The sequence below is a fragment of the Perognathus longimembris genome, chromosome 12, assembly GCF_023159225.1.
Source record: "Perognathus longimembris pacificus isolate PPM17 chromosome 12, ASM2315922v1, whole genome shotgun sequence".
Classification (NCBI taxonomy): Eukaryota; Metazoa; Chordata; class Mammalia; order Rodentia; family Heteromyidae; genus Perognathus; species Perognathus longimembris.
This window is the reverse complement of record NC_063172.1, coordinates 5,347,268-5,367,578: the sequence shown is the minus strand read 5'-3', so window position 1 is coordinate 5,367,578 and position 20,311 is coordinate 5,347,268. Positions and strand designations below refer to the sequence as shown.

The 20,311-nt window shown below is 44.5% G+C and overlaps 1 protein-coding gene across 2 annotated transcripts in view; it reads left to right on the top strand.

Moving 5' to 3' along the window:
- Window positions 1–258: 258 nt before the first annotated feature.
- The window catches only part of Khdrbs3 (KH RNA binding domain containing, signal transduction associated 3), a 116,359-nt gene continuing 96,306 nt past the window's right edge, over window positions 259–20,311 (top strand). The window contains exons 1-2 of one of the 2 annotated variants that reach the window (XM_048358449.1): window positions 259–273; window positions 331–433. In XM_048358449.1, the coding sequence (XP_048214406.1) occupies window positions 346–433 (88 nt within the window). In that variant the 5' untranslated portion in view covers window positions 259–273; window positions 331–345. Of the gene's footprint in view, window positions 274–304; window positions 434–20,311 lie in introns of those variants that run through there. The other variant, XM_048358448.1, reaches the window with a different exon arrangement.

Genomic DNA, 20,311 nt, shown 5'->3' with positions numbered 1-20,311 from the left:
CTGGACCACCGGCTTCGGGTCTCGCAGCGCGCCGCCCGCCTGGCGCTGGGCCCTGACCGCGCAGGCCCGCGCCCGCTGCTCCTCAGCCTCGCGCCGGCCGCCCCGCGGGCTCCGGGGGTCGGCGGGGCCGGGCTGAGGGGCCGCCGCCCGCCCGGGGCCCCCGCCGCCGCCGCCGCCGCCGCCGCCGCCCGGCCGCCCGCCCGGCTTGGCCGCCGCGGGGTCTGGCCGGGGCCGCGTCGCCGCGGGCGGGCGGATCGGGCAGCGGGGCCGCCGCCGTCGTCGTCGTCGTCGCCGCCGCTGCCTGCGCGCCGCGAGTCCGGGTCCCGGGCCCCGCGGGCGGCGAGCATGGAGGAGAAGTACCTGCCCGAGCTCATGGCGGAGAAGGACTCCCTGGACCCCTCCTTCACGCACGCCCTGCGCCTGGTGAACCGCGGTGAGGCGCCCCGCGCCCGGCCGGGGTGGGCGGGGAGGGCGCGCGCCGGCCGCCCCCGGGGGGCCTCGGGGTGGGGTCGGGGCGGGGGGGACACGCGGAACGGGGCCCGGGGCGGCCGCGGCGGGGATCCGGGGCGCTCCGGCCAGACTTGGAGGAAACCTTCGGGGACTGGGGGGAGGGGGGTGCGCGGAGGGAGGGAGGGAGGGGGGACCCTGGGGAAAGTTCCGGATCGGGGGCAGCGGACGAGCCTGGGGTCTCGCGGGGTGGGGTGGGGTGCGGTGGGAGGACGCGGGCACCCGGGGAGCCCACGCCGCCGGGGAGGCCGCGGGGAGCCACGGAGTCGACCCCCTCCCCCCCCCCGCCCCGAGCGGGGGGGGGATCCGATCCGGGGGAGGCGCCGGGAACAGGTGCCCGCGCTTGTTGGCGAAGTTTGGGGGACCTCGGGAGAGGGCTGGGGGTGGGGAGCGGAGGGTCAGACCCTCCCCCCCCCCGCCCGCCCGCCCGCCCGACAGCCGGGCCGGGGGACGGAGCGCAGCAGCAGCTCCCCCTCTCTCCCGGGGGTGGGGTGGGGTGGGGTGGGGGCGAGCCCAGCCTCCCTCCGCCCCGGCGGCGGTCCCGGCGGGACGTCCGCCCTCCCCGGGGGGGGGGGCGGACACTCAGGCCCTGGGCGGTGTGTGTGTGTGGGGGGGCGGTGGTGGTGGGGGGCCGTGGGGGCGCGGAGGTCGGTGGTGGTGGTGGTGGTGAACCCCCTTTGTCACCGGCCTGGGAGGCTGTGGGCGGGTGACCCTCATTGGTGGCTACCGGGGGATATGTGTGGGGTGGGTGGGTGGGGGGGGGGTGTTTCAGTTCATTGCCAAAGGAGCCCGGCGCCGTTGTCATTGTCACACTCCTCCAACCAGCCGGGGTGTGCCCGGAGCTGGGGAGCCGGAGCGCCGGACTCCCGGGGGGTTGATGGAGGCACGCCTACCCCAGCCTGGAGTCCCCGGGCTGGCTCCTCCGCGGGCTTCCTGAATCGCCATCCGCCGGGATGGAAGGTAAACTGAGCCTTCCTCGCTGGGAGCAAAGTGGGGGGGGGGGGGTGGTGGTGGAGCTGGCTACTCCCGAGTCTGGCGTCCCGTGTTTCCCGGGAAGATGGACAGGCACCGCCGGGCTGCTTTATTTATTTACTTATTTATTTATTTCCCCCCACCCCCCACCCCTTCGGGGAAATGTCAGAAACATCATCTGATCGGATCCGCTACCCTTCGCCCGTTAACCACTCTGCGGTGACAGCCCGTGGTCTGCTGGTTGGTTGGTTGGTTACCTCCGGGCTGCTGCTCCTACCGCTGGCCCTGGGTCTTTTATTGTTGGGAGAGAGGAAAAAAAAAAAAAAGATGAGGCAGACATATTCTGTTTGTGTATAGATACCTATAATTCCAAACCACCACCTCCGGTGTTTTGCCCATTGTAGGCTGTTTCTCTGGAGTAGGGTGTGCACTGTTGACTCTAGTGAAGGTTGGTCCGGAGACTTCCCGTTGCCTCGGAATGTAAGCATATGTGAATTGTATAGCAATAGGTTTACACAGCGCTCGTGTGAATAGCTACCCCCCCCCATTTCTTTTACATAATGAGCTTGTGAGAAAGTAGAGGGCATGCGTTTCTAAAATAGTGAAAAAGAAATTTAAGTTTCATTCCTGCGTCCTGGTGAGCAGCCCACAGCTAGGTTTGTACACTCCTTGCTTTTATATGATTTACCTATATCTTCCCTTGCCCGCCGGGCTGCCATCTCAATGAGAGAGATTTCCTTTGTACTTTGTCTGAGATCAGTGCCATTAGGCATTGGGGACTGTGGAACCAGGTGCCTTTCTCCTAATGAAAGAGCTGAATCAAACTTACACTCTACTCTTTCCCTCGGTTAGGAAGCAGTTTAAAAGCATAATGACTTATTTTCAAAGTCAGTTGTTGGTTTTTTTTTTTTTTTTTCTGTGCCACGTTGCCATAGTATTGTGTTGCTCATGTTTCCCACATCTGGTTTCTGTGGTTTCACTAGTGTTATCAGCTTCGATGTATTGGGAAAATGTTGCCACGTAGCATTTTTCTTTTTTTGGATGGGAAACTTGGTTATCTTTTCTTGAAAAAAAAAAAGCATTCTTATAAGGGTGCATTTCTCTTGTGTGAAGGAAGATGTGCTGCTCTCGGAGGCTTGCTGGTGTTGCTATTAGGATAGAGGACTTCACCCTAAGATGTTTGCTGTCACATCATAGGCATATATAGCCACCATGCAGATTGCTCTCCTTTAAAACGTTAATTACGTTCTGTCACGTAATTTCAAAAGTACGAGTGCCTTTCCAAAGCGTGTCTGAACCTGAATGATTGTTAGGAAAGTTTGATTCAATCAGCAACCTTATAATTAAGGACGTAAGACCATTTTTTTTCTCACATATATGTACCTCAAATAAATGTACTTTTGCCAGAGCTGCCTGTGCTAAATCCCATAGTAATGACTGGTCAGCGTGGTAAAGCTGTATTGTAAGAGATGTATGTAAGAGATAATGTTAGTACCTTATGATTGCATAGTAACTGGAAATTTCCCCCCCCCCGGCACTTGGAGGCACACACTGGGTAAGTCATCCCTTACGCATCCGCGGGAGGCTTCTGGCCCACATCCTCTTCAGGGAAGGAGCTGAGGACCTCAGCTCTGAAAGCTGTTAGACACCTGCAAATAAATTTGAACCCAGGTCTTTTGTCTCCAAAGCCTTTGCTCTTTTCTATGTGTGCCTTCATAAGCAGACAGAATGAAGCACTTCTAATGTGCTAATTTAAACCCTGCACAAATCAGTGTGTGTGATCCTGATTTTTTTTTTAATGTTCTGTGTTTGTCTTCCTTGAAGAAGAAAGCATTCATTATAAAACTTACAGGGTTTTTAATGTGAAGGTCAAGAGGCACTTGTGAGTTGAAGCCCTTCCACAACTAGCATTTTACTTTAGTAATCAACATGTAATGAAAGTTATACTTAAGACATAGTCGTTTTAAATCTTGTAGTGTTCACAAATGGATCATCTTCCTAGGTGAATTACCTTTGTCCCTATCAACCCTTAAGAAGTTAGTTGAGCAAAGAATGATGTCAGAGATGCGATCATGGCTAGTACAGAATGGCTTTTATGCTTTGTCCAGACCTGTGTTGATGGTGGGTATTAGTTCTTGATATTTGCTTTTATTTTCCCAAGTTAACTGGTTCTCCTTTTCTTGTGCTCAAACACTGAATTTGTATCTCTGAGAAAGTAACTGTTTACTTCATGTTAAAATAGAATAAAAATGAATAGGCTTTGGTATTCTCTCTCTCTCCTCTTGGCCTTCCCCCCTTTCATCCCCCTCCTCTCCTAAGGGCCTAGAGACTGAATTTGAATTGACGTTGTGTTTCTTGCTGGGGAGGTTAATTAGAGATGAGAGTGGCTTTGCATGTTTTATATTGCATTTGCTAGTAGGGGATGTGTTGACTTAGAGACAGGCATCCTCAGACATGTCTTAAGTGTTCCAATTTAGTCCTGACCTCTGCCATAGATTTGGGTGATTTTCATCCAAACTGAGTAACTATTAATAAAATTATGCAGCACTGTATTTTTATTTATCTGCTGGGATGTGTGGATAATCTGACTCCCTGTCAGAATATATTTGGTTGGTGGTTAGAGGAGGAAGTGGAGGAGAGGACTCAAGTCAAACAGGCATCCTGTGCCCACAGTGGGTAATGTGTTGACATTGCAGAGTAAATAGTTTCCATATCAGTTTTTTCAAATATTAAGCTTCTTAGCAGTATTTAGGTTGTACGTGAGGAATACTGATATGAAAAGGGATGGTGATTACCTTGACCTATGAGCACTTCTTTATAATGCATAAAACCCAGTGGCTTAACTTCTCATTTTGGGGGATCCCTTTGGAATCTCCCATTTCTTGACTGTCCACTGACCTGTAAAGTGAGAGACAAATGAGAACTGGAGAATTCTCTGTGTGTGACACTTGCTGCTATAGTGTGTGGTTCTCTGTTTCATCCAAAGGAGGATTATTAGTGGTTATTAAGTTTTTAATTGTTCCTCTTCTGTATGAGGTAAATCATTTCTCCACTTATGGGGTATGTTATGATTCAGTGATATACTGATTGTGAGTTGCAGTGCTGATGACATTGATGACATGCTTACTTGGGGCGCAGCCTGCTTGCTAGGTTTTTGTGCTGGGTCCCAGAGTGGAGAGACAAGGCTGTTTCCATTCCTGGGTGCGTGTCTGTGTGGGTGTGGGTGTGGGTGTTTAGATTTATAAGTGTCCTTTTTCTTACAGAACACCTTTCTAAGTCCTTTGCCTGTCCTTGACTTGATGGTTTAGATGTAACCAAAACAGGAAGGCTGTGGACATTTCTGAGATACTTCTTTGTCTGGTCATGTTTATAATCTTAATACCACTAACAGGGCAGCTTTTCACTTGTAGAACCAAGACTGACAGTTGCAGTAATGTGCCAAGGTGATTGTACTTACAAAATGTCAGAGCAGAAGTTCAGGCTTCCTTGTTGGTTTTGCCCTGCCACACTGACCCTCAGAGGTTTAAGTGGTTTAAATCCATACCTTCATGACAAAGAAGAATGGCAATCCTGGCTTCTTTATGCATGGTTTGTTCTTGTTTCCCTGGCCATGCTCGCTTGAAAGATAATTGGTATATCTGTTTTTGTACCTCACCCAGCATACTTCTGCTGTTTCCTCTGTTTGCTTCCCTTTCTCCACAAAGGGTTCCACTGTCTGGTTTCTGGTCTCCCTTGGCAGAGCTGAAGCCTTCCATGGTGAGATCCTCATCACCTTTTGCTTAGATGTCCATTCAGAACCCAGTCTTAGTATCTTCAGCTCCACGCATCCTTCTTGGTGCACCGCAGTAGGGGTTGTGTTTGAATATCATAAAAGTATAATGTGGATTCCACAGTCACTAATGACCTTTGCTCCTTACCACCTTTGAGCACCTGATTGGGACAGTGTGAAGTCCAACAGCTCTGCACATGTTAGTCAAACAAGCAGAAGAGCATGGCAGTGGTCTCTTGTGGTAGAATTTAGGAGTCCTTCCCTAGGAAGTAATGAGAAGATGTGGTCAGATCTGCTTTGATCCAGAGGTTTATTTAGTTTTATTTTTTCTTGAGGCACTTGTTAAGCTAATTAACTCTTCCTGCTTAAACCCCTAATGAGATTTTGTTGTTGTTGTTGTTTGAGAAACCCACGAGCCCTTGTCATATGCCAAAGCATACCTGAAGGAGTTAATCTGCAAGTCCCCATGCCAAACAGAAACAGAAGAACAGTTGTTGAAAGCCAGCTGCAACTTGGATATCAAAAGACCCCTTTGCCTGCTGTCACCAATCCTTGTGACTGAAGAGAGAATGACTTACATTTTTTTCTAAAGCAGCAAAACAGCATTCCTTCGCTTGGGGATGATGATTCCAACAAAAGCTCCCACACTGAGAGAGAGCATCTTCTGGGCCAGGTGCTTTCTTTGCACTATTGCTCATCTATGCAGGATCTTACAAGGTAGCTGGCTTTATCTCAACCGTGGCCTCCTTCCCCCCGCCCCGCCTCCCACCCCCAAGCTACGAGTCTTATGACTCAGAAATGCAAAGTAACTTGGTCCGGTCAAGGTGCACAGATTGTAAGAAGTCAGGCTGTAGTGCTTTGATAGACTACTTTAAGAGATTAAAAAGCACATTGCTAAATTTTGTTTGCTTTTAAATGAAGATTTGTTATAGTAGAGGCCCATTGGTATTGATAAATTTTTAAGAGGTTTGTGAAATTGGCTTTAACAAAACGACATGCCTACTAATTTTCCTGTGCTCTCTGTCCAATATTTTTCTATTAGTAGGTTTGCAAAGTAAGGATTTTAATTATGTATATATTTCAGTGGCCAGCAAGCATGGAGGAAATTATTTGATATGGAAACTTTGTAGTGAAATTCTTACTGAGAGTCTGTTTACTTGAAGGAACCTCTCAGGTACAAGGGTCTTCGTATTTTAACGCCGTTGGTCACTGAAACAATTGGTTAAGAATACATCTGAGATTTATAAATCAGATTATAGTATATTTTGAAATTCTCCATCTTTTAGACTCAGAAAGAAAAGAAAATGAGCATAGGTCATGAACATGGTTCTACAAATAATAACTTTGGCTTCCTGCCAGAGGGAAGTATTTTAAAATATATTTATCCAGATTCAATAATATAGCAGCTTCCTTTTATCAAGAATTTTCTAGTTTTACATGCATTTCTAGCTTTTTTTTAGCTTAGAATGCTTTATGTACAGTAATAATAATAGCTTTAATAATAATACTGTGGATTTTTTTTTGTTAGTACTGGAATTTGAAATTAGAGTTTCATGCTTACTAGGTAAGAATTGTGTGAGCCTAGCTCCTGACCTTTTTGTTTTTAAAAAAAAAAACACAAAACTTTAGTTATTTTCCAGGTAACTTTTTTTTAGGTCTACAGTTGACCTCAGACTGTGATTCTCCTACCAACACTTTCTGCAGAGCTGAAATTATAGATTGCTCTACTTGTAATATGGAGGTCAGATCTGGCCAGCGCCATATTGGCCACATGGCATATTGTACTACCTGGCATCTTGTCTTAATGGGTGTGCCTGGATCCTACAGGAAGGGAAGTTCCATACCCCAGGTAATGGGTGTTCCTGAATCCCAAGAGACAGGGGTGGGCACATGGCCTATAGGTTACTGAACCTGTCAGTCAAGTGCCTGGGACTGGGAGCTTCCTGTGACCCAGCCCCCTGCCCTGACCGTATTTAGGGTCAGGCCAGCTCAGGTGCCATTAGGCCATGCCACGTGTCGCCATGTTCCCGCGCTGTGCCCTGTCCACTGGCTCATCTCCAGTCTTCATGTCATACCATGGCTCCCATGGAGAGCAGGACTATTGCGGTGGAGGGCAGGATTGTTGCGATGGTATTATTTTTTGTTTTCCTCCCTCTCAGGCCTGTTTCCTGGTAGTGTTAAGGGCATGTGTGGGCTGCAGGAGTTACTTAGAAATCTTTCTGGAAATAAGTCTCTGTGCCGCTGTCCTGTTTTGTGTTATATGTTTTTCTGAAACCTGGAACCGGTCCATCTGGAACTTCCCCAATAAATTCATCTTTTTGCTTGAGACTGTCTCTGAGTGGTGGACTCTTGGATGGACAGGGACTCCCCTCCCTCAAACCCTGTAACACTACTCACTTATTTTATTGATTGAAATGAAGTCTCTAAGTTAACTTTCTACCCCAGTTGGCAAACTATAATTCTAATCTCTGCCTTTCAAGTAGCTGGGATTCCAGTTGCACCCTACAGCTCTGTGTGTGTGTGTGTATATATACATTTGTATTTTTAATTAACTTATAGACAAAGTGATGGACAGAGGGATTACATATATTTAATCATATTTCTTTTATATTTACGTATTTGTACAAAGGTATTACTACTCAACATGTGAGTTTATAAGCACAGTACATCTTTATCTGTGTCACCCCTTTTGCCCCATCCCTCTCAACCCAGACAGCATTTCCCTATATATTTGTTGAATTCTTCTAGCAACTTTAAAAGAGTAAGTCATTGTACCTTGTTGATAATAGGACTGAGGTTTGGAAGGTCAAATAATTTGCCACATGGCTAGTAAGGAGTCAGGTTTGAAGCCTGGGACTGCCCAACTGTAAGCAATGTGCAGAGTTGTAAGAGCAACAGGAGGTAGTGGATACCTTTCACTGTGTCTCACTTTATATGTTTGGCTTTGGGAGGGAGTTTTAATTTTTTGTTACTTTGTCTTTATTTGTTTATTTTTTGTAGGGCATTTTCATAGCACAGCTCTTGACATTAACTTTATGGTCTTGGATGGATGATGTGGTGAGCTGGAAAGGTTGCATCCTGTATATAGGAAGGACCTGTGGCTGGACAGTAGCAGCATGGGGAGACTGGTAGATGACGAGAGCCAGGTTGTTATGGGAGGTGACAGTTTTGTACTCTGCAAATTAATTTGTCAGCTCATTTTCCCTATCCGTAAAATTAATGACCTCACGCCTTCTTTTTGAAGTTGGTGTTTTAGACATAAGTGCAGTGCCTATCACATAATAGGTACTTAATCATCCACCTGCTATTTTTATAGAATGGCCTGTTGATTTCCCTTCCCAGACATAGAGCATATAATAATAGTTTAATACATAAATCATTAATTGCATTTCTTGGTGTAATTTTCTGATACTCGAATGCTTTTAGCATTCCAATTCTGGACATACCGACAAAGTCCATCTTTAGGAAGCTTCTTTCATTCATGTCAAAATTAGCAGCAGTTCCAACTGGTTTTTATTATGCTCAAAGTACAGCACCTGAAGCTGAAATGAATACATGATGTTCCATACAATTTTACAGCCTGTGTGGACACCCTGCTGCCTCTGCAAGATCATGATATCTTACTCCGAATTACTAAGTTCTGAATTTCTATCGTTCAGTTTTCATAATTTTGAAGGTTTTTAAGTGTTTTGGCGCATTGTCGGTGTTCTTTCTGGGTATGGTGATACGGCTTGAATATGTAAGAGAAGCCCTTTTGATGTCCTTGTCATAAACCTTATTCATGGTTTAGGCTCCCCCCTTGAGACGCTGAGAGAAGAGGCCTTTTACATGCGTCACCATTTTTCCTTTTTCTTCCTATTTTCATTATTTATACCACTGTGCTCTGCTTTTCCTCCACCAGATGGCACCCCACATAGCTGGGATACCCTCTTCTAGCCATAGCAGTAGCTATCCTAATCTGAAGAAATTGGTCTTGATGGACAAGCAGATAGTGCTTTTAATTTTCACATATTACTATTGCTTTCCATGTTTCGGGTGCTCTGTTACTGGTATTTGCAGTAAACAAGGCCACTTTTTGTTTTGTAGCCTTGTTTCTTGAATTTCTAAGGTGAGTATCACGTTTCTTTTTACGCAAAGTACTTTCACTTACACTGATGACTCCAACAGATAATGTCACAGTGTTTAGAAGGTGCTGTAACTAACTTGTTAAAGGTGTTCAGTTCACTTAGAGGGGTCACTGTGACCCCCACCCCCAAATAAAGTATTGGACTGAAAACTTTGCTCACAGAAGCTGTTAGGTTAGTCTCACTGCAATTTTTTTTTTTGAGAGGGAAATTCTAATTCTCTCAGTTAATTTGCTACTGCATTGTGTATATCAAAATGTTTGGTTTGTGTAAGGAAGCTGACACTTGTAACAGAAGACTTTTCAGCAATGTGGAAATTCCTGCCTCCTGCATTCTGTTGTCTACTAGACTGGGCTAAAGAGCATGTCTGCCAGGTAACAAAGCCTCAGAAAGAGCTTGGACAAAGCCATGGCTATTTTTAGTAATGATTGCTAGGCTGAATTCTGGATATCTGTATTGAAATTTTATAGGACTTCAAAAATTTTACTTTTTCATTCAGCGGACGTTTGTGAACTTCTAAACTGACTGAATATTCTATATTAATTGTGTGCTCTAGATTATTTCCCAGAGCTGCTGTGTACATGGTACGGGTACTACCTTATTTTCTCAGCTCTTCCTGATCCAGCACAACAGAGTAGATCTGCTTTTTTCTTTCGTTCTGTCTCTCTGTCTCTCTTTCTCTGTCTCTCTCTCTCTCTCTCTCTCTCTCTCTCTCTCTCTCTCTCTCTCCTCTTCTTTTCTCTTTTGTGCTGATCCTGGGTCTAAGTGCTCTACCACTTGAGCTACAGCTTTACTTCTGCTTTTTTTGTTCTTGTTGGCTTTTTTTTTTTTTTTTGTAGTTAGTTGGAGATAAGAATCTTACAGATTTTTCTACCTGGGTTGGCTTTGAATAAAAATCCTTAGATCTCAGCCTTCTGAAAAGCCAAGGTTACAGATGGGAGCCACCAACACACAGTCCTTATTTTTAATTTTTTTAAAGAATAACTTCTCTTACTATCTTCACCTCCTCTATCTCTTGCTTTCAGTTTATTCATGCTCAGAGAATTCTAAAGAAGTCAAACACAAAAATCCTTCTTATCTCTAGCTGGCCTATGATGTGCAAGTAGCATTTAGAACTGTATGATACTGAAATCAAATTAAGTTACTTGGTAAGGAAAATAGTACAGTTTTACATCTTGTAAATGCCTCTTCCTTTGTCTAGTGATCCTGGCCTCAGCTTTATGTCTGTAAAATGGTGATTAAGAAACAACAAAAACCCAACTAAGCACCTTACCAGGGCACTGGAGCTCACTTCTGTAAGCATAGTTAGTCAGGAGGCTGAGATCTGAGGATTGAGGTCAAACTCAGCTTGACAGAAAAGTCTCTCCCTTGTTAATCCTATCTCCTATTAACCAGCAAAAAACTGGACTGGAGCCCGGAATACCAGCTGTGACTGGAAAAACTGAGGAAGAACATGAGGATCTGTCAAACACCAGTACTGACACCCTCCCCACCCTGACAAAAAAGGGAAAAGAATGTTAAAACCTCAGACAACAAACTAGGAGTGATATGAGTGGTAGAGTAGCAGCATAGCAAAAGGGAGATCTTGAGTTTCAACCATAGTATCACAAAAAAAACCCCAGCAAAACGGAATCTGCTTTGGAGTTTTGGTTGGCTTTAGAATTTTTGTTGGCTTGAAGAAAGAGATACCATGAAGAATTAGTAAGATTTCTGGCACACGGTGAGTACAGAGTAAATATTTGCTGCCATTGCTGGTGTCAGCGTCTTATTTTTCAAAAATTCTGTGATCCAGTAGGGGGACAAACATGTCAACAGGACAAGTGAGTCCGGGCACTGTCCCTGAGCTTTTGTGCTCAAGGCTAATGCTCCTCCACTTGGAGCCACAGCTCCACTATTCATTTTCTAGTGATAATTGGAGATAAGAGTCTCAAGGACTTTCCTGCCCAGGCTGGCTTTGTACTTCAATCCTCAGATCTCCGCCTCCTGAGTAGGTAGGATTACAAGCGTGAACATCAGCGCCTGACTTGACAGGACAAATTTAAGAGTGTGTTAAGTGCTAATGTAGAAGAGCTCAACAGTGGCATCTGGTTTGTCTCAGGACCACAGTGGCTTTCTTATTTGAAGAGGAATTAGCTGGACCCAAGGTATTGCAAGGCAGGGGAGATGGCTTAGACATGAAGGTGTTGTTATGGGGTTAGAGGGCGGGGATTCCCTGTCCCTCTCGAGTCTACCACGCAGAGACTGCCTCAAGTAAAAAGATGGATTTATTGGGGAAGTTCCAGATAGACCAGTCCCAGGTTTCGGAAAAACATATAACATAAAACAGGACAGAGACACAGAGACTTACTTCTGGAAAGATTTCTTAAGTACCAACAAACAAATTCAACTACAATGGAGGGCTGACTTGGAACGCCATGGGGATAAGAGACACAAGATGTGAACATGGACACATGTGTCATGGCATAATGGCGCCTGAGCAGGCAAATAGGGCCAGGTCAGGGGGCTGGGTCACAGGAAGCTCCCAGTCCCAGGAACTTAACTGACAGGTTGGTTCAGTAACCTATAGGCTATGTGCCCACCCCTGTCTCTTGGGATGCAGGAACACCCATTACCTGGGGGTGGGACTTCCCTTCCTATAGGAATCCAGGCACGCCCATCAAGACAAGATGCCAGGTAGTGCAATATGCCATGTGGCCAATATGGCGCTGGCCAGATCTGACCTCCATATTACAGGTATTACTTTGCTTCTCGTGTCCTTTGTTTCCATGTACCTTCATGTTCCTTCCTCTGCTACTGTGTGACAGTTGTTTTTCTTCTTCCATTTCTCCTCTCACTTTTTTTGTTTTGTTTGTTTTTGGCCAGTCCTGAGGCTTGGACCCAGGGCCTGAGCACTGTCCCTGGCTTCTTTTTGCTCAAGGCTAGCACTCTGCCACTTGAGCCACAGCGCCACTTCTGGCCATTTCTGTATATGTGGTGCTGGGGAATCGAACCCAGGGCCTCATGTATATGAGGCAGGCACTCTTGCCACTAGGCCATATCCCCAGCCCTCTCCTCTCACTTTTAAGACCTATATTTCTTCCTGGCATTAAATTTGTTATTTGGAAATAATGCTAGACCTAAAAATTAAAATGAAAGTGCTAAGAACTCCTTCAAACCTAACTGGATTCATTCATCAATGAATGTTTTCCATAGATGCTCTAACAGTTTCGACTGCACATGTGTATGTATTATCATGATTCACTGGAAGGAAAGCTGCATGTATTATGTATGTCTATGTATTTTCGTGATTTATGAGAGAAAGCTACATGTATTATGTAAGTGCATGTATTATGTTTCTTGACCTCCTAACAGCTGAAATTCCATGGCCTGCCTTTCCTCTAGTAGAGATAAAATGAAGAAGTTCAGCAGCGATTCGGCACTGTTCTCTCTCATCCATATGCTGCCCTGTCAGTTATGTTTTTGTGTTTTGCAGATCCAGTTCAAGGTCACACATTGCCTTTCGTTGGAAAGTCTCCAAGGATTCATATTGAACAAACTCTTGGTCTTCCTTTGCCCCTCACAATAGATGCACATTTTAGGAAAAGCACAGGCCTGTTCGTTTGGTGGGCTGTCCCTCAGTTTCCATTGTCGGTTTCCCTCTGCGCACTAGCTTGGTAGGAGTGCCTGTGAGGGGACATCCTGGCGGGCTCCTGCTGTCAGGGGCTTTGTCCTACGGGGGCAGCTGATCACCTGGGGGAAGTGGTGCTGCCCAGTCCCCTTGACAGGTGACTGCTTTGCCTTGTACTTTTGTGGAGGGATACTTCAAGGTTAAATATTCTGTTCCCTGTTCAACTCTCCCTCACCCATCCTGGCATCCATGAATGTTTCTTGTCTGAAACTTTACAATTACCGTTACACTTATAAAATGGCCATTTTTCTACTTCATTCACTGCTCCTCCATGTTGAATTCTTGGCATTCTCTAAAACAGGACACCTCTCTTCTCTCCCTGTTCCTCGTCCATTTTCTCTCTTACCCTCCTTCTCTTCTTTTTACCTTGCTTATCTTATAAATTAATAGATTCTTACTTAGCTTTGTGGGTTTCCCATCACTGTGTAGACTGTAGACTGATGCTCAAATCGTCCCTAGATACAGCCTTTGGGGAGCTTTTGCCCTGGCTCCTGGATCTTTTTGACAGGATTGTCCTGTATAGTTGAGAACAGGCTTCCCTGTGTCCCCCCAGTTCCTACATCAAGAATAGAGTGAAGATATTTGGGAAAAAAAAATTGTATCAAACATGTGTAGACTGTTTGCTATAGAAACAGAATATGAACTAATTGCATAGGTATTAGAAAGTTTCCTCCTTTCTACCTGTAGAATCGAAGATACAGTTTGTGGGTCTGTGCCTGGATCTGGGGAGACAGAGCATTCCTTTACTCAGTCTGATATTGATTTTTAAAATGCTTTTGTGGTATTTTTGTTTGTCTGTTTTTGTTTTTGCCAGTCCTGGGCCTTAGACTCAGGGCCTGAGCACTGTCCCTGGCTTCTTTTTGCTCAAGACTAGCACTCTGCCACTGGCCATTTTCCGTATATGTGGTGCTGGGGAATGGAACCCAGGCCTTCATGTATACGAGGCAAGCACTCTTGCCACTAAGCCATATTCCCAGTCCCTATGGTATTTTGTTTTGTTGTACGGAAATGGTTCCTCAGTGTCTGTCTCTCTTAGACTGACACATGGAGAAAGATGTTTCTCTAATTTTTGACATAGAGCCTATCAACTAGTATATCACCAGTTCAGAGTAAATGGAAATCATAAGCTCTTTGTTTTATGACTGGGTCTGGATATGTAATCCAGGCTGACCTTGAATTTAAGATCCTTCCCAAGGGCTGGGATCACTCCTAGCTTCTTTCCTCCAGGTACTGATACAGGTACTGATAATTTAGAAGAACAAGAGGGAAGATACAAAAATATGTACAATGTAGCAGTTGCTTGGCTGTACACAGTCTGTTGTAGCTTCCTTCTCCACAGTTGCTGAGGGACCGGTGGCTGCCTTTCCACTGGTACTTAGCTCCACCAGCATCTGGTGAATGGCCACGGGCATCCGTGTGAATACTTACATACTCCTAGGTACTCAGACTTCCCAAAGTCATGGTCCTCATTTTTGCAGACTCTGCTCACTTAGACTCTTTTTGAAATAGTTACTGAGAATTCTTGGCCCCACATGTTTGGTAGAAGATCAGATTCTGGTAAAGGATTCATACCGAACAGTGCTTCCAACGAGGTGGTCTTAAGGTAAAAGAGGTACATACTCTAGTATTTGGGCTTCAGACTTCTGAACCCTGAGGACTTCACTATACAGCCTTCTGGGGAAGACTTTAGAGAAGGCCGAGAGAGTGTTAGCTGTCCCCTAGCCTCCCCCCAAATCTTAATGATAGTTCAGTGCTTACTCAGGGAGGATCAGGGCTGGGCTCAGTACTGGGACCCAGCCCAATAATTCTTTATCCCTGCTTAAAGAGTTTTCACCTCAGTGGGGAAGCAGCCAAATTAAAAGACATTTATATTGCAGTGTAAGTGCTATAATAAAGACAGCGCAGGGCGCCATGGAATTGCTTAGAAGCAGTACCTTATCCCAATCGGGAGGGAAGAGGACTTGAGAGGGACTCCAACGTGGACACAAACCTCCTTGTGTACTGTCCTGAGTGGGAACTGGGAAGGAGGCTAGCCTCTCAGAGCCCTTGCCTCAGGTTCACCATGGCCTCTGAAGGCCTGTGGGATCCCCTCCCTTTGTATTCCTAGCACCCAGCATGTGCCCTTCCTCCTCATCTCCACTGTGGCCTGTACCTCCAGGCAGGGAGTCTCACCCATCCCCCTGGCCTCTGTCTCCCTGCTCAGCACTCAGTTCAGCCTGCACAGGATGGACACTTCATGAACACTTATTAAAGGGATGGCAGTCTTAGTGTCGCTGTTTTGGATTTGGTAATGAATTGATTCGTTGAGGAAGAAGAGTTTGCTTTTTATTTGATTTCCTAGTTGCCGATTTTGAGGAGAGATGTGTTGTTTCTCATATGAGTGTGCCAGGCCCATGGACTGGGGCAGTGTGGATGTGAACTTGACGTCTGGGTCTCAGATCTTGTGAGGAGACCCTTTTTTGCTACTTGGAAGTGGTTGTACCTGGGCACATGCCTTTGCCTGGAATCAAGCACCATTACATAGATTATTTATTCATATTAGTTCAGTAAGAAGTGATTTTCTTTAAAGATCTTAACAAGAAATACATTATACAACAGATACACCATTGCGATATAGATGTATAGAGTGGAAAAAGGACCCTCTTTTTTCTTTTTCCAATTTTAAGATTAACATACTCTTTGAGACTTATTTAAAATGCTACTAAAAACCTGGGAGGGAAAGCAGATTGGCTTTCCTTGCTTGCTGTAACAAATTGTGACAAATTTAGTATCTTTATTGTCTTATCAATCTGAAGTGATTAGAAGTTTCAAATGGTTTCCACTGCTGAGTTCCTTTCCAGGGGAACAGGGGGGAGAATCCATTCCTTTATTTTCTGGCCTCTGGAAGCTGCTCTGGTGCAGTGAGTTAATGGCCCACTTCCCATGTCTGCAGAGCAGTCACAGTAGACTGCCATCTTTCTTCCAATCCTCTGCTCTAGCTTTCTCTTCCATTTGTAAGGTCCTTGGGATAACACTGAGTCTTTTGTGTAACTCTGGATAAATCTTTCCATTTTGAAGGCAGATACTGAGCAGACTTAGTTCTGTTTGCATGTCTACTCTCTTGCTGTATAGCTTGGTTCTGAGATGAGGAGGCAGACGTCTCTATCTGTTACAGAGGGCTGGACAGTACCCCAGGAAATGGACGTTTATTGAATGCCCAGTGAGTGTATCTTCAGTCTGGTTTTAGAGATTTTTCATGTACTGTGATATTATCACAAATTATATACATCAGGGGTTCAAAGATTGAACTACTTGTCACTGTCACATAATTACTACTAATAGTGAGCTATTATTACTTGTTGAGCTCTTGCTAAGCATTGGATTTAACAAGGATACTTACAGAATATACAAAATATACTTTCCCATTCAGTACAATCTTCTGAGATGAGTGATATAAATTCCATCTTCCAGGTGAGAAAGCAGACTCTCTCGGAAGTTGTGACCGTTACATGGCTGTCTCCTAACCAAATACTGTGAAGCAGAAAACAGCCTGACTCAATCCCAGGTTCTCTTTAAAAATACAGAGAAGGGCTAGGGATATGGCCTAGTGGCAAGAGGGCTTGCCTTGTATACATGAAGCCCTGGGTTCAATTCCCCAGCACCACATTTACAGAAAATGGCCAGAAGTGGTGCTGTGGCTGAAGTGGTAGAGTGCTAACCTTGAGCAAACAAAGAAGCCAGGGACAGTGTTCAGGCCCTGAGTCCAAGGCCCAGGATTGGCCAAAAAAATAAATAAAATAAATAAAAATACAGTGAAGTAAGAGAAAAGAAAATTATGAAACTAATTTCTCTTGCAATAATGAAATTTGGATAATTTTCAGAATATCTGTTAGTATATTTGTCAAAGAGTATTTGGTATCACATGTTAAGGTAATAATATAGTTAACTGACTTTGTAACTTTTTTTTCTTTATCATTCTATTTTTTATCCATGGATAGACCACACCAACCTTGATATTTATGTATCCATAATTATTGTTTCTTTTAATCCTGCAGTCTTCTAATAGGCTACAAAAGTGAAGTGAAAACCAGTGTCCTTAACTTAAGATCTGACATAGGTAATGTTTCAAGTTAAATGTTTTCTTATCAAAGTAACCTATTTCTTCCCTGCCTGTGGTGTATGAGGACATGGTAAGTTTTTGTGTCCCGCCTCTCTGGCCTGTCCTGTACTGTGCTGGGTGCTGAGTGGGATTTGCCACCTGAGGGTCATGCTATTCCTGTGCATTGAGAGCACAAGAGAAAGGGACGACTTTCTCAAGGTTACCTACTGTAAAGATCAAGCCAGACTTCATTTGTGTTCTTTAGTTTCAAAGCCCTGTAGGGTCCCACATTAGTTGGGTAAATAAAATATAAAAATGGAACAGGAACAAAAAAGTAAATGACATCTAAAGATGACAGTAGAGGAAATATTGATAGGAAGTGTTCATGTGCCAGTTTGATTAGATCAGCAATTGATAAGTAGATGTTCAAGTGAGAAAGATCATTTTAGACTGTAGTATTAAGTGATAAAGGGAAAGGAAGTATTGTTGCTATTTGATTTCCAGATAGTTTGTTCTAGGATGTTTCATAATCAGAAATCAAGCATGTCATAATAACAGTGGTAGCTACTATTTATTGCAGTACAATTCTCAATTCTATTTTCCAGAACTTTTCAGATACTCATCTTTGCAGGAGCCTTACACAGTTAGGTAATGATATACCCCCCTATTTCAAAGATAATCAAACTGAGTAATCACCGCCCCCCCTCCGCCCGCAAATCAGGCTTTAAAGCTTACTAGTATATAACGAAGCAAGATTAACACTAAGCGGTGTTTTGACTTCAAGACCTGTGTCCTTTTTGTTATGCTGTGAAAGGAACATATTATTCACTGATTTTTTTTTTTGCTTTACTCCTCTATATTCTACATTATTACTTGAAATAATTCCATTCAACATGGAGAAATATAGAGACATAAACTAAAGTCACTGGTATAGTAATTATAGGCAGAAAAAAGAAAGTTCAAAGAACACAGGTATATGCATTTTATAATAGAGCTAAAATGTCCTTAACTTTACAGTGATTCCGCAAAGCTCAGAGGCCTGACCGAAGCCAAGAGTGAAATGAGTGCATTAAATACCCAGCAGTGCTTCAGGCTGTTCTTGTGCTTATTCCTTGTGCTGATTCATCTTGGGGAATTTATTTCATTCCCCTTTACCTAACGTTTTCAGACATCATTTCGCCTTCCCCTTTTTCTCCCTCCCTAACTGCTCCCCATTAAAAGGCAAGGTGAGCTGGGTAGTGGTTCATGCTTGTAATCCGAGCTACTAAGGAGGCTGAGATCTGAGGATCGTAGTTTGAAGCCATCCTGGGCAAGAAAGTCCATGAGTCTCATATTTCTAATTAACCAAGAAGCTGAAAGTGAAGCTGTGGCTTAAGAGGGACCTTACTAGCCTTAGGCAAAAAAAGCCCAGAGACAGCACCCAGACCCTGAGTTCAAATCACAGAATTGGCATAACCAAAAAAAGGAATGGGGAAATGGTTAGATTTTCTGTTAAAAAGTGTTGTATTTACTAATTAAGTACTCTGTACCTGGCCCATGTTTGGAAGTTGCTATTTATGGACTCTTGTTTCACATTAAACATGGCACAGTGGTCAGACCTTTCTGCAAATATTTCCCTCTAAACCAATAATTATCATAGTTGTGTTGTTGTGCAGCCCCAAACCCAAAGCAAGACGGATAGTGGCAAGTGAAGGCGTTCAGCTGCCATTAGTGCGTTTGTTGTGGTTTGCAGCTGCCCACGCTGCCTTGTAATTGCTGCAGCCCTTGGATTGTGGTGGAGCAAGGCGTTGTCATGGCGGCAGTTTGGGGAAGTAGAGGGCATTTTCTCCAATTTTGAATCTTTGAAGCTAATTAGTTTTTAGAACTAAATAGTGAAAAGCATGTGAATGAAATTCAGACTCTGAATCCACATGGCTCTTTGGTTTTCTTTATGAATGTACCCTGATAGGAAAGCATCCTGCTTTGGGCTGTTTCTGCCCCCTGCCCAGTTTTTCTCCTGCTCATAGGTGGCCTCTCAGAGAGCTAAGCTTGTTCTTTTTCTTCCCTGCCCCTAAGACCTCCCAGGGTTTGCTGTTTGAATGCAGTCAGGACCAGCACATTCTGTCCCTCCCCTCCCCCCCCCCCCCCCCATGGAACTCTGTTTCTGGGCCTGCCAGAACACTTGTATTTTTGGAAGACAGTATTGCGTAGTAAGAATGAGACACATTGTCTCATCAGTCACCTCATATATTAGCTGTGTGTCCTGGGGCAAGAACTTTACCCTATCTAAATTTCCTCCACTGGGGTAAAATTAACCACCTCCTAGAATTCACATTAGTCTAAAAAAATACCTTTTTATTGTGTTTTTAGTTATGGAGTGATTTTTAATGGAATAAAAACATTCTCTACATGTAAGAAGTGAAAATAGTATGCACAGTGAATTAATGCATAATGATGATGTTCTTTTATCTTAATCTCAATTTTATTTATTTTTATTACTGTAATATGGTGGTCAGATCTGGCCAGCACTATCATTGGCTGTTGAGGGGTGTCAGATTGACTCCATCTCAGATTAAAGAGGGCAGAAGCCGAGTCCATCTCCATTACCTCCCCTGTCCCCAGAGCTTCAGAGTTGAGGACCATGACCTGTCTGCTCAGAATCCCTGGAAGATTCCCCCTTGCTGTAAATGATAGTAACCCACCCCCCGCCCCGCCTTGAATCCGAGTACCAATTTTAACCAGAGTGATAGGTTGGTTCAAGCAGATATTATGTAATAGATTGTGACTCCATTGGCCACCTGCATGTGACCTGGCATGCTCTGTAGGTGTTGTGACCTCATTGGCCACCTACAGGAAGGGAAGCCCCATCCCCAGGTAATGAGTGTTCCTGAATCCCAAGAGACAGGGGAGGGCACATGGCCTACAGGTTACACTGAGTTCTCCCTTTAATCTACAATATTTCAGTTAATTTGTGTACTCTTGCATATTTCCCAAAGTATTTACTTATGAATTTATAAACAAATTCTAGTTTCCATATATGAGACAAAACCTGCAAACTTTTATTTCCCTGGGCCTAACTTAACTCTAAAACAAGGAAATTTTTATCTTGGTGTTATTTTCTAAGACACTGCTTGTTATTAATAGATAGGATCTGTTTCTTTGCTGGTCGGAGATTTAGGCTTTATCTTTGGGTTGCTGAAAATGTGAACTCAGCC